The sequence below is a fragment of the Anarrhichthys ocellatus genome, unplaced genomic scaffold (assembly GCF_004355925.1).
Source record: "Anarrhichthys ocellatus isolate YVR2014 unplaced genomic scaffold, GSC_Weel_1.0 scaffold8, whole genome shotgun sequence".
Classification (NCBI taxonomy): Eukaryota; Metazoa; Chordata; class Actinopteri; order Perciformes; family Anarhichadidae; genus Anarrhichthys; species Anarrhichthys ocellatus.
The window spans coordinates 1,018,625-1,033,065 of NW_022280038.1; the positions used below are offsets into that span (position 1 = coordinate 1,018,625).

A 14,441-nucleotide genomic window follows, 5' to 3' on the forward strand; every position below is an offset into this window, starting at 1 on the left:
TGTGTGTGTGTGTGTGTGTGTGTGTGTGTGTGTGTGTGTGTGTGTGTTAGAGACCGCCCCTACCTCATCATACCACAATACCTCGGGTAAGTGGGCTGCAGTCACTGTTGCGTTTGATATTGAAGCTGCGTTGGGGCAAGAGCTCTGACGGAAGCTGCGGTCACTTCGCTGAATGCAATGTCGGTTTTTGCATTTATTTTGGATTTGCATCGTCAGTAACTGTAGGCGAGGTCTCGTCACTCAGGAAGCTGTGAAGTTGGAAGTCTGCAGAACCTTTAATTAAGTTAATTCAGTTTTAAAATTGTTTAAAAACTAACCTGATCTGTGTAAAAACAGGCGCATATGCAAGTGGTTATCGAATACCTCATTTATCAATTTTATGTTGTTGTTTTTGGCTTGTACAATGCTCCGTATATTAATTCAACTGTGGGGTTTGTGCATATTTTTGTACTGTAATTATTATTATTATGGACATGGTAATAATGATATTACTGATATTATAGTTTTCTCTTTGATTAAAGCAAACAAAAAAAAAATAGGACAAAACACATGAATGCTTGTAAAAACTGGTTTGTGCTGATTGTATTTAAGAGGAGCACTTTTCCAAAGTGGTTTTCACACATTCAGTTTTGTTCATATTAGTAATATAAAGATATGGTTCTCAGGGCTTTAAACTTGTATGTCATGATAAAGTTTTACTTTATATCTTACTTCGATGTGTGTTTGTTGTATTCATTTATTTCTTTTTAAAGTGTCGGTGGGGCCTCTGAAACCACCGGACCTGATGCTTTCGTTTTGGAAGCTTGGTTAACATTTAGAAGCGTTTTCACATCCAGTTCACTTCCAGTAGTGCGAAAAAGATTCACTTCCACTTTCTACAAACGGCAGGTAACACAAGTTAAGCGAATTCCCTAACGAACAAAAACCCAGATTCGTCACATTGGTTATTCCACGAGCATTTCTATGAGCCATTCTGGCCTTGTGTGGGAAATGCGGATATCAATAGATCAATAACATTTCTCAAGTGAGCTTGGTGTGACAGCTTCCCCAAAAGTGCAGCCTTTGTGTAGTACAGCATGTAGACTGCTGCTACTATGCCACAGCTGTTTGAGGTTTGAAGAACTGAACTGGTTGAATGTAACGATCAATGACAGTAAACTGCGGAACGAAAACAGATTTGCATTTTTATGAAAAGGAAAAGCGATGCAAAAAAGCAAACACGTTTTTGAAATGTTTTCTTCCAAAAATAAATCCATTGTAAGAGCAAATCAAAAGTCAAACATCATCTTTGTATTCCCACACACTGTCATATCAAACACAAGTATTAAATACATTTATTTATTACAATAAATAAAGTGCTGAAAGTGTCTCTCAGTGAAGCAACCTGTTAAGCAAGTCCGAGGTAGTATGCAAGATGGGAAATTACAGCAAGGACAGGATGTCGTCTCCTTTTGGATAGCATTTCTCAGTAAAGGAAACGGCTAGTATTTCAAAAGAACTGAAATGTAATTTAATAATCATACTATCGCAAGACTCATGACTCCTTTACCTGCATGATTCTGGTTTCAACACACTTCTGTCTTCTAAACCAGCAAAGGTTTCCTACATGCCCCCCCCTTACCCCAGGTTATGAAGTATTACATTCTTGCTAAGCATCTGGTTATCTGAAAAATAACACCTTTTATCACCCTATAACCAGTTGCAACTCTACATGTATTTCTTAATCCAAAGATGATCACGGAAGAGACTCGTCATCTTGCTGGATTTTGAATGGCACAGTGCTGAAATGTTGAAATGTTTATTACGATTTTCTACTATTTAGTATGGTCTAAATAATAATGATAATAATAATAATAATAATAATGGAATCAAAACATTAAGCTTAAACTCGGCTGACAAAAAATAATTCACATCATTATTGGTTAAACGTACGCTCGGCTGTTTGTGTGCAGCGGAAGGCAAGCGCCTACAGTGACACGTCAGGCTTTAGAGATGCTGGATGAGGAACATTTGAGCTTTTACATGTATTTTCTACTTCGCATTCTTTTGAAAATATGCTTTAGAAGGCTAGGACTTATGTACAATCCAAAGCAAGATTGAGACGTCTGTTTTCTTTATCGATCGTCTACTCGGCTGATTCATTAATGCAGTATTACTATTTTGTTAGTTAAATCAAAGGCAATAATTACTAATAGGACTTGTGGTAACAAAATAAAAGAGTTTCCTTTTAGTGATAATGTCGCGGCCCTAGCTATGTTACGATTGCAGACACTTGGAGATCGTAAGTGTCGTATATTGCCTTTGTTATCCTATGGTGTTATCTACTCAGGACAAACTCTTGATCAGAACTGCCATTAGACAAAGCCAGACCAGTGGGCTCGATGAACGGCCCGCCGCCTTGCTCAGCTGTAGTTGGTACTGCGCCAAGACTCGAATGTAGCCCATCTCCTCCGACACACATTTGTAAGTTCCCGCCTGCTCGGGTCCCATGCTGTCGATCAGGAGAAGGCACCGCTGCTCCCTCGAGCTGCATGATGTGTCGCTTTCAAGGTGACGCCAGGTATACTGGGCGTGATGGGACGACACCGGGCACTGGAGGAAATACTTGCTCTTGGGGGGAAGTGTGACGCTGCCCTTGGCCTCGTCTGCATGTGTTGCAGTGGCACCGAGATGTGGAGTAGACACTGAGGAAAGAAACACCAGGTCTGTTAAGCGTTAAGATGTTTGTTTAACCTTTATTTCGACCGGCAAGTTATTTATGAATCTGAAAAGGGACTAGGAGAATAGAGAACTGTATCATCAGCGTATGGGAATATAATTTAGAAGGATTGCTCTCTAATGTTGATGATGATGTACTGATGTTGACGACCAGGAGTGTGTGCGATAAGAAAGTTGGAAAAGAAGAAAGAAAGAAGTTGTCGAACACGTTTGTAGTCGTTCTGAAAGACGGGTCAAAGTTCTCGTTAAGAAAATTCTAACTGCAGCACAACATGGCACCGTAGGTCAAATGTCAGCGGTAACATTCATTGTGGCAGTGACATGACGGGGGCAAGATGGCACACAGGAAGTCTAGGAAGGGGCCAAGTCCTTTGTTTGCAAGATTCCCATATCATGTGAAGCACATGGCAGGATAAGATGGTTTGGGTTCAAATCAGCCTAAATTCCTCACTTGCATAGGAGGCACACAAAGACAGGCAATATTGAATATGTCTAATTAAAAAGATGTGATGTATAGTGGCTGTAATGTCGAGGTGAAGCTCTGTCTACTTTGAGTTATTCATTATAAGTTTTGCATGTATTTGATTAATGCAAACCATATTTGCCTTTTATGATCATGCCACAGGCATATTCTGCTCTTGCTAGCAGTAGCTTGCTATGTGTTTTTTGTTATGACTCTTCCTTCTGTTCTTTAGGCTTTTTCGCTTCTATTGTTATCTGCAATTTTGAAAATGTATGGTTTTGTATGTTGTATGCATACAAAATGGATGTATTAAGAAACGAAGGGGGCCTCTGAGACTACAAAGGCAGATTATTGATGTTAAAGTAGCTTTAGACATTTTGGAAAATAGGCTTGCATTCTTTTTCTGCCGAGAGGTGGATGAGAAGATCTATTCCACTCATGTTTGTCTGTTCAATGTAAGGCTACCAGTTAGCCTAGCTTAGCTAAACCTGATTGCAGTAAACTCATGAATATCGTCATACCTTTTCTAGAGAGCTGAAGCTTGGATGAAGACATGCAGATGGCAGGGTTCCCTTGGGTCAGATCTTGCAGTGTTCCACTGTGAAAGTAAAGGGTAACTGAGTTAGAAAAATATGCCAGTTGGGTTAAAAACATTCAAGCAAACTTTAAGTAAACTTTTGAAATTCTGCAGAAAGAGAAATGTGAATTAAGCGTGTTTCCATCAACTTGTTTGGAGCGAATAAACTCAGCGTAGTTTGGTTAGAAGTTGGTGCTTAAAGCTACGCATGGCTGCAATCCGCCAGTAAACAGAGTAGAAGAAGTAGAAATAGAGGTTTAGAACTGGAAACCAAACAAGCTGGCTTGAGAAAGAAAATGGAGAGAGGTCTTCAAGAATTAGTTTCAGTTGGGCAAGTTTAATTGTTTAATTAAATGAAATGCTGTCCAGAGACAAAGACATGCATTCATGTATTATAGAGATATGCGAGAAGACACCGACAGCGGAAACAGCTGATCAGTCATGTGAGTTAAATGTTCGCTGTGACAGAATTTCTCTGGCGAGGACGTTTCTATAACTCATTTTGTGCATCAACACTTTTGCGTCAAAGGCAAAAACCACCTCAAGTATATGTAAAAACTTCTTTTGCAATTGAGCTATTTTTATACAGCTTTTCTATTTATCTATCTACTTTGAAATATGCACACAAATGTGTGAATGGAAACACAGCTACTGTGAGTATAAAACTCACCAGCATTATGTACAAACACACCAGACTTCCTGCCAGGTTGTGTAAGTAAATCAAACATTTCAATTGACGTTAATGCAGACACACAAGGTCACAATACAGTCTAACAACCCATTCAAGCTACAATACACTATTGTAACCCACTTAATCGTATGAAGATTTTATTGGCAACAACATCGCCATTAAACCTTTGTGAGCAGAGCAGAACTCGGGCACCCAACCCATAAGAGGAAGTTATGAACGACAAAATGTATTTTAGGTTTGTTTTCAGACTCAATTTGTTTCTGTACAGCACACTGAACAGCTGCCGGTGCTCTGTCCGCCCAACTAAGTGTCTCTGTTTACCTTCAACTTAAAATAACATGTAATTAGAAAACATTACATTATTTGATATATAAATATGTGGATATATATGAAAGTATTATCCCATTGCTTTGTGACTGTGACTTATTATTTTATGAACCAAAAGGAAAGTTAAACAATACAAATGAAAGTGAATGATTCAGTGTTGTTCACAGTAAGGTAGATTACCAAGTCAAATTTGAAGTTTGGGGGTTTTTTCACTAGATTCCACATAGATCCACACTAGTAATAAAAAAAAAAAATAAAAAAAATCGGGTAACGGCGACAGTTAGTCACTTCCGTCATCTCCTGGTAAGGGGGGCTCATGGGGGCTGCTGCATTTCACCACAATAGATGCACTGCCAGTCAGACTATTGCTCAGAGCAAGAATACAACACCTTATCTCCACTTACCAATGCTGGTCAGCCTTTCCCCATGTGGGGAACCTCTTCATATCACTATCATTTCCTCTTTGAGCCAAAGATCACAATGAGTCGTATGAAAAGAATCTCTTTGATCTTAGTGATCGAAGTGATCAACTACATCACAGGAAGTGTGTGTGCAGATGTGATGGTGGGGGTAGGGGCTGTGTTTATGTGTGTAGTTGGTGTAGGTACCAGTACCAAAGTTCCTACACGGCCACATACTGAGAAATCGATTTATAATTATTTCATGAAAAACTTTCTTCCTGTTTACAGAGAAAGCAGTCTGTCAGGTTTAGAGGTGAAGTCTATTTCAAGTTAACTTGTCTCTGTAAAGTGAGAATGTAATAATGAGGCCAGGTGTGTTCAGACAATACAAAGTCAATGCAAAGACCCTCAAATTTGTGCCGGGTGAGTTGAAAACGAATAATTAATGTGGCGAGTTGTTGCAAAAGCCTTTGAGAGTTGAGATGCTCCTGACGTCACAGAGAATCAGAAATGGAGGACATTGTGGGTGCCCGGAGCTCTAGGGCTCCATATCGGTACTGGACAGAGACGGGACAAAGAAGGGACAGAGCTTGGAGAAAACAGGGCTAAGCCATAGGACTACATGGTAAGTTCTAAAAATATGTATTTGTTACTTGATTCCATATATCGGTTGTACTTCACAACAAACCAAGTTTGCACTAAGTGGTATCTATGGAGGGGAAACCCTCTTCAGTACTCCCATTGACTGTTAAGGGCTAATACTCAACAAAAATACTCCAGCGGCCACATTTGCACGAGTGACACAAGGCAAAAATCAGCTTTGTCTTTGGTCCAAACACACTTTGACAGTAGCATTTATTTGTTTATTTATTTGTATATTCTGTGTATGTACGTTAAGAGCAACGTAAAAACCGAAGTCAAATTCCTTTTATGCGTATGCATACATGGCCAATAAAGCTGATTCTGATTTAATAGGAAAATTATAAACGAGGTTTTCTCGTAACACCCTTTTATCTTCAGATTTTATCAGACTGTGGCTATAAAGGATGCAAGACTTACCTTTATATCCTCAAGTGAGTACACTTTTTTTTTTTACTTATATTTCCTGATAGATAAAAGTTGTTGCAATTTAAAAAAAACTAAAAAAAACAATTATAATTTGTTATAATGGGAAACTTCTCTCATGACAAATCCTCATAATAAAATAATTTGTGGTAATAACCTTTTTTTTTCTAACATTGGCAGCTTTGAGTTGCGGTGCATAAACAATAACATGTGACAGTGAGCCTTGCAGAAGTCAGGTGAGGTCACTGCCGTATGCTTAGGCCTGTAGCTAAATAACAACATGCTAAAACCTTTGCACAAGCACTTAAATCTGCACCTATTATGCCTGCACTGCCAAACTATAGCTAACTCACAGCCCTGAAGGGATCATTTGTTTCAGGGAAAGTCCTGTTTTAAACAGGTTTAAATGCAGATATGAAAAATGATTGGCAGTTTTGGCAGATTGGCCAACTGTACTCGGCACTATCGGTGGAGGGGTTGAAATATTGTATTTATACCATCTAATAAGGCAGGTGTTGAGACACATACACACTGTGGATGAAAGGGTATGTTGGGATATTTAGATGAAATGTCTCCTGGTACATCAAGAAGGGGTGGTCTTACTCTATCTCAGGGGTGCAGTGGATGCCGTTCCAGCCGCAGTAGGGATCTCTGGCCAACACGCATAGCTCACAGCTGTCCCCATACTGGGCACAGTTTGCCACATTCAGTTGGACCAGTTCATTTCTGGAGCTCACATACAGCTTCCTCTGCAACGATACACAGCACATAATTCGTTTTTTTTAAATGTTAATGGGACCACCTATTAGAACACCAATATCCTCTGAAAAGTTTAGACTTCCAAAAACATCCAAGTTGTACGCACTTCTTTCAGAAGTACTACCATCTTGCTTTAATTCACTAACACCATTATTGGTGTGTAGGAGTAAAAATCCCCCCCCCCTGTGTCTTGGTTCAGGGGAAGAGTTGTGTAGGTGGTGTTACTCACAGAGGAGGTGTGGAGGCTGATGCTGACGATGTGGGTGCTGTGGTTGAAAGGTTGATACTCAGCGATGACAAATGTCTGACTTTTATTCTGCATCACCTTATGAATCCCTCCATTATCTGTATCAGGAAGACAGGAAGTTGACTCGATCCAGCACAAACACACCCCACCACCACGAACCAACCCACTCACACTGTTTCATCACCTCTTTATGACTAATCCAGCAAAGCTTTAAAAAAAAAAAAAAAAAAAAAAAAGTTTGTTGTGCTTAGCACTACATTGGTACTGTAACTTGTAGCTGCTTGAACAATGCTGCAACTTGACTGTTGCAATATTTAATTTTAATTAACAAGCCAACGGGGGGGGGGGGGGTTAGCAATACTCAGTATTGAGCAGTAATGACGTAATCAAGGCAGATTAGCAAACTTGCTTCCATGTCAGTCAAAGAAGAGCGCTGAGGCTCGGACGCCATTTGTTATAATACGTCCAAAGATGATTTTTATACTCTTTCAAAACTTTTTAAAGATATGTTCAATGGCTGAAGCATCATATAGTTCATATTACCATCAAGAAAAAGTGGGTTTAATTCAAATTCGTTGTGAATGTGATTCTACCTCCTCTCATAGTCTTTTGGGCATGTGATGAAAAGTCTTACTTTCATAGGCACATGGGCCAAAGTGCAAAAACAGTACGATGACGCATCATATATGTCATAAAACGGTTAAATAAAAAAATAAAAAAATAACGTGACCCTATTTCACATGTGATACTCCACGTGTCGTATCACGGGAAATGACACACAAAAACAAAACCAACCACAACCAAAGTCACGGTCCCCGGACTATATAGACATCAGTCAGAATTTAGAAGAAGTTGCACTTCCCTTTACAGCTATGCACACTCAACTTTGGAAAGGTCAACCTTCCAGTCTAAGGTCTCAGTCCTAGTCATAGGTGATCACTCCTTGCTCTCTATGACTCAGTCCAATTCAGTTACACCTGGGTAGGACGTCAAACAATAGGTCGTTCAAATAAAAAAAAAAACTAATTAGAGGAACCTGTGTATGTAATGACACTCAAATGTACACTAATGTACAGTAAACTACCCTTTTCTTAGTATCAACTTCCCTGATTCATATCACTCACTTAGAGACAGGAACAGGACGGTGTGGTGACTGTCGCTGTTGTCCTGGGAACCGTGGACGTGGATGTGAGTGTAGGTGTGGTGATTAGAGAGGAGCGGGCCAGAGCTGTTCACAGGCCGGACCCACTGCTCCATCTCCGAATTCGTCTCGATCATCCTCAGGATGTCTTGTTGAATCTTTGTGCTGTCTGCAACACACTGAAGGAAAAGAAAGGCATGTGGGTTTTGGTTTGTGTTGTGTTGGTTCAGTTAACGTTTGTCCTGCCTGTCGAGCTTTCCCGTTCCTGCGTGGCATTCTCACAATGTCACGAGAGAATTCGTGGGTGTGTGTGAGACCCACACAGTCTATGGTGAGAACACACAGAGAAGCAACTTTTTGTTCTAGACAACAATGGCGGCATAGATGCTGCGACATCAATTATATCTGAACTGCAGAGTATTTATCTTTAAAAGAAGAACAAAGAACGGCACTGAAGGCTTTTCTCCACGGAACAAAGGTTTGCGCTGTTCTTTCGACTGGCTGCGGTTCCTCCAATCACCTGCCAAGCTAATGAAGCTATCGTTAGCTCCACGAGTTGATGGAAAAACCTGTCTGGTTCACTTTCGAATGTTTCAAGTTGACTTGTTTTCAAAGAATAACCCCTTAAAAGTGTTCCTTAATATGTATATTGATGGCTAGATGCATCAAATTTAGCTTGACACTGACATTAAAATCCAAGGATGGGATGGCGTAGCAGTGTGCATTGTTCTCTGTCTGAGTATCTTTTCTGATGCTGCCGCGGGTGTAAAAGTTAGGAATTTCGACGAATAAATGCCTTTAAATACAAAATGAAACAGAACAATAATACCAAGCTACAACCAAACAATAATAATGCAGTTTTTGGGTATTCTAGTAGCCAGTGATGACTTAAAAGCTATAATATACACAAAAGATCATTTGAAAATACTGGTCAAATTTGAGAAAATGTTGTTATAATTCTAGATGTACTGACGTGTAGATGATTTATCAATAAAAATGAAACAAAGTAATGTATGTTACTCAGAATTGATCACATCATCTACTTTGTAACTTGAAGCATATAGGTTGAAAGATAGCGGCCATAATAACATCAGGAATCATTTGGTGACGAGTCAAGTTGATACACTCGTTATTTTACAGCTCAGATAAAGCTGCTCGACACATACCTCTCTAGGCCGGCTGCTTTGCCCGTCCGCACCTTTAAATGTGGAGGTTGTGAAGACGTGTTCAATATCTTGTATGGTGTAGACACACACAGCACTCATACCCCTGTGGAGAGACACAGAGGTCAGCGGGTAAACACAGAGACATCTGCAACAACAAGAAACTGAAGAAAGAGAGGACAGTCAAGACTTTAGTCATGCTGGTCAGAAGATGTGAAAAACAACTGATCAGACGGGGCCACATTTAGAAAGGAGGAACTCAACTCGACTGAAAAGAGGAAGAACAAGCGAGACGTTCAAGCAGTTCTGTCTAATCAACTTACTCTTGGAGACACGGGGAAAATGCTCTAACGATAGTTGTTTACTCAGGAAAAAAAACGTACTTTACTGAATAAACAACTATTTTTAGAGTCTTTATTCCCATCTCATGGTGGTTTGTGGATATGGTTTGATAAAAGTGGCTGACACGACATGTGAATCTGCCGTTTTATGTAAAGACACAACAACAGCAAACTCATTCTTGTTTTCACCTCACATCACGGGGTCTGACTTTAATCTCATGATGCTGGGAAGAGTTCAACCAGTTTTGCCAAAATGGGTCACGAGTCAAGTTTGGATTACATTTAAGCTTTTTGTTTTTCGACTTAAATTACTTGTTTGCATTGTTGGAAAAGCACAGCATTACATGATAATGCTTAAGTTATGACTGTACTTGAGTTTTATACTGTACTTAAATTTAGCTTACCCCAACATGATTCAAACTTAGAAAAAAAGCAGTGTTTTCACTTTTGTAAAACCCTTCACCCTTTCATGAATGCATGAAAGGTAACGGGGACTTACCATTCATTTCTGAAGAGCGCATAAACCCTGGTGTCCTGCCACTTGTCTGCATGCACAGTAGCCACGTCTATCAGCTCGGGGAAATGCTTTCCTCCGTCAGCGTCTCCGCAGAAGAGCCTGGCATTCATCTGGGACGTCCAGCAAAACTGCAGTAAGTTCTTGGGACCGCCAAGATCCACCTAGCAACAATAACGCAGCCAAAGGATCAATCCTGCTTTCATAATGCATATGTAATGATTAGTAACGTGTGTGTATATATATATAACCCATACATGCACATATCTGATGCTAAAAATGGTTTTTATTCATGAAATTTAGCTGAAAATGTCTTAATTGTGCAGGTCTTACCGTGCAAACCCGGGTCACAAAAGGGAGCCACATTTCACTGTACAAGCCTCTGTCTCTTACTTTCTCCCTATAGAAGGCATAGACTTTGCTGTTCTCTGGGTCTCTCTGTCTGCTGAGCACCAAACCCACATAGTGCTGCTCTAAAGAGAGAAAAACCAAAGTCATGAATGTCATTTAACTGATGAGACTCATCCTAAGTCCTCACAAAAAAAACAATCTATCTCCATGCAAATACCTTTATTGTGTCTTGCCGGGGCAACTCGGTTTTTCCCAAACTTGTGGATGCCAACATACCCTTGAGAACCAGAGTATGTAATGTAGAGATCACTTTCTAGAGAATCTGCAAAAAAAAAAGGAACAAATTGTTACAAATGGTTCGTGTATCACAGCAGCATCGCAGCATCGCTTCCTACTGCAGGCACAAGCAGGAAGCCCCAGCGCAATCTCCTGATAAGCAATGGTAGCAAAGAAGGAGACAAAATCATTCGAAAGTGCTGAGCTGATTAAAGCATGGTTAGTAGTGCTGACAAGAGCATCTAAATCAGAAAGCAGATTAATCAGCCGTTTAAGAAAAATCCTGTGTTCAGAAACTTACCCACAAGGGCAAACGGTTCACCTTCCTTTATGACAAATTCCCTTATGCTGTCTTTTATCATCTTCATTTTTTCAGAGGGACGGCACATGGGTATCTGCTCTGATAAATTCTACAAGAAAACACAAAAGATCTCAAACTACCCCTGCTATCCTCCATCTGGCAGCACAATGTGGATTGTTTCAAATACACAGAAGTGTCTCGAGTCGCACTGAGCGGCGATAGCGACTGCGACCAGACAGAAAAGAGCACCGCCGGTGATTATACCCAATGTGCTTATGTGATTATACCCAACGTTGTGACAGACACGCTCCTTCCGCTCTCAGCAACATATCCTGTGCATCTCTGTCTGTGTCCTACCATGTCACAGCACAGGGTCTCCTTGCCATTGGTCCCACACAGAAACACCTGGTTGTCCTCTTCCCTCTTGTGGACCACGGTGATCTTATAGTTGCAATCCTAAGCGACAAGAGCAAGAATTGTTGTGATGTTACAATCACATCTGACCAACATATCGGCGTGTTCTGCTGTTTGCTATTAAGTTATGTTCTTTTACTCTCTTTACCCTCAGTCTTTGCGAATGCCGGTTGTCGATGCACTCTGTCCACAACACGTCTATTTCCACCCAAGTCTGTGAAGAGAAGGAATGCCTTGTTATCATTATCTCCACGTCACTGTAAATGAATGCCAGCTGTTGTTTAAATGTAAACTCCTGATATTTGCTTATGTAAGCAAACACTGTCAGAGACGTTCACTACCTTCTGAGGGTTTTGGAAGTTGAATGAGTTCAGGTGTTTTTGTCCAGCGGCGATGACGATGTCTGGATCTCCTTGCAGAACAATCTGTACGGGTGCGTGGTGTCCGGGCAGGGGTAACCTTTTCATTGCTGTCTCTACAGTGAAGAATATTGAATGATAAACACTGGGTGTGCAATGGATAAGGTCAAGTTGTCATTGTACACAGTGAGAGTTTAACCTGTTATTAGTCGAGCCAGCGGCGTGGCTCTATCCAGATGGAATTATCTAATCAGCCATTGCATGTACACCATTTTACTTTTTGTTTTGCGTGATTCCAAGATGAAGAACCTTCAGTGATCTCCTGACTTTTCCAGTAGCAGCGCCATGAGGTTGACATGTGTTGTTTGATATTCAAGTTTACGGATGAATCGTGGTTTTTGGTGATGATTCAACTTTTCATCTAACACCACCATCAAAGTTGTCATCTGTGTAATACTTTACGATTACAACCAAATGCCTGCAAAACTGATGACACTCCCAACAGCCTCGCTGGTACTTTGTTCAATGCTAATTAGCAAACCGTAGCATGCTAACACACTAAACTGAGATGGAGAGCATGGGAAGCAGTATACCTGCTTAACATCAGCATGTCAGCACTGCCATTGTGAGCACGCTGGCGTGCTGATTTTAGCATTTAGCTAAAAGCAGTGCTGAGTCGAGGCGCGGCCTCGCGTCATGCAACGATTGGCCAGCCCCGTGGAGGTGGGAAAGGAGCCGGGGTTTGAACTCTCTCAGCTCTCTTTTTCTTCGTCACTTTTCATGTGAAAAACCAAATACAACTCCGTGTCTCCCAGGAGAGACTGTCTGAAAATGTGCGCCCTTCAATCCCATATCCAAACCATACAATAACTTGCTATGGTCCCACCAAAATATATTCAATTTACATTAATACTAAACGGGAAAGAGAAACGGAAGTAAAGGATCGTACTCGCTTGTTAAGATAAAAAATTCATGAAGGTTCCCCTTGAGACTTTCCATGTTTATGCAATGATATGGTCTCCATTCCAAGTGTGTGTTGAACCTTGTAATTATAGCTGCCCTATTCTTAGCCATAGAGGACAATGCAGAATGATCTGCTTTGCTTGCTTCGTAGAGGTGTAGCCCATGTGTTTCCAATCTTTGAATAGTTTGAGAGAGACACTCCTCTATGACTTGGGATTTGATGAACCATTTGGAACACACACATCTTGCCTTATCAGCCTCTGGCGGAGTTTTAAAGAATTTACCTTAGTTTGGGCTGATAGTGTATTCATTAATGTCATTAATTCATCCTTCATTCGAATGGATGGTGTTCCTCTTATTGGTGCTCCAAGTCTCTCACAGCTACCCTCACGTTGTTATACCGGATTGTGCGAATGAAAGCATTTTAAAAGCACACAGGGATGAGAACGCGGTAAGATGGAAGGGCCGTCAGATTGAGGTTTATCAATCAGCAAGATCTGCAGAGGCGCTGTGCGTTTAAACGTGGGAGAATGTGTGTTGCTCCCCAAGGTGTCAACGTGAAAGCCACAATGCTCGACACTTCAACTAGAGGTGTTATTAATGACACTAACGATTCTTCTGTTCTCTCCAAGTGTCCCAGTGGGTCAGAGAGCACAAACTGAAGCAGCTAAATGGAATCCAGCCATCATTAACTTCATTATGTAAACCAGTGTATTTCTTAAATGTCTGTTAAAAATGCCTGTTGTTCATGATGAAGTCACAACTTTTTAATTACTGAAACCATCTTATATTAATGACTTTAGTGTGTTTGTGACACCGTGAAGTCATTCAATGGAAATTCATGTATTTCTATCAATATGTCCTACAGTTCCCTATCACAATAAAACAAATTCTTGGAGAAGAAGAATAGTCTGCACCTGACTCGTCGCTGTTAGTGCCACAAAAGCACTTTCATCACGTGTGCTGCATTGCTGCATTGCTGCATACGTATGCAGCGATGCAGCAATGCAGCAGCCCTGCTGTCCCTTAACAGTCTTGGGCTAATTGTGTGTGTATCAAATCAAACTGGGGAAGATTATAACACATTTTAAAACGTTTCATTTGTCCTTCTTTTCTTGGATACACGACAGAGTAAAAGTTAACATCACCACAGCGATGTCAAAACAGTGTCGTGTTTTAGAGTCGTAAAAACAAAACAAAAAAAGCGAATTTTTTCATACCTTTCTCTGTGAACGTCATCCTCGGTAACAGGGGCGATGTCGGCGATGTCGGAGATGTCGCCGCTGTTAAATATAACACATATACCGTTAGAAATAAGGGCAGCATGCTGAGTCTGAGGTGTCCGACGACAGAAGTAGTTCACTGAGCGT

The 14,441-nt window shown here is 40.6% G+C and overlaps 1 protein-coding gene across 1 annotated transcript; it reads right to left on the bottom strand.

The window, feature by feature from the left end:
• Positions 1–6: 6 nt before the first annotated feature.
• On the bottom strand, positions 7–14,441 carry LOC116384009 (semaphorin-7A). Its single transcript, XM_031848259.1, has 14 exons — positions 14,292–14,441; positions 12,091–12,224; positions 11,898–11,963; positions 11,693–11,791; positions 11,336–11,444; positions 10,976–11,080; positions 10,741–10,880; positions 10,393–10,571; positions 9,556–9,658; positions 8,373–8,568; positions 7,231–7,346; positions 6,846–6,991; positions 3,703–3,779; positions 7–2,684 (listed from the first exon to the last, which is right to left on the bottom strand). The coding sequence occupies exons 1-14, from the start codon at positions 14,395–14,397 to the stop codon at positions 2,326–2,328; spliced, it is 1,935 nt and encodes a 644-aa protein (XP_031704119.1). The 5' UTR covers positions 14,398–14,441; the 3' UTR covers positions 7–2,325.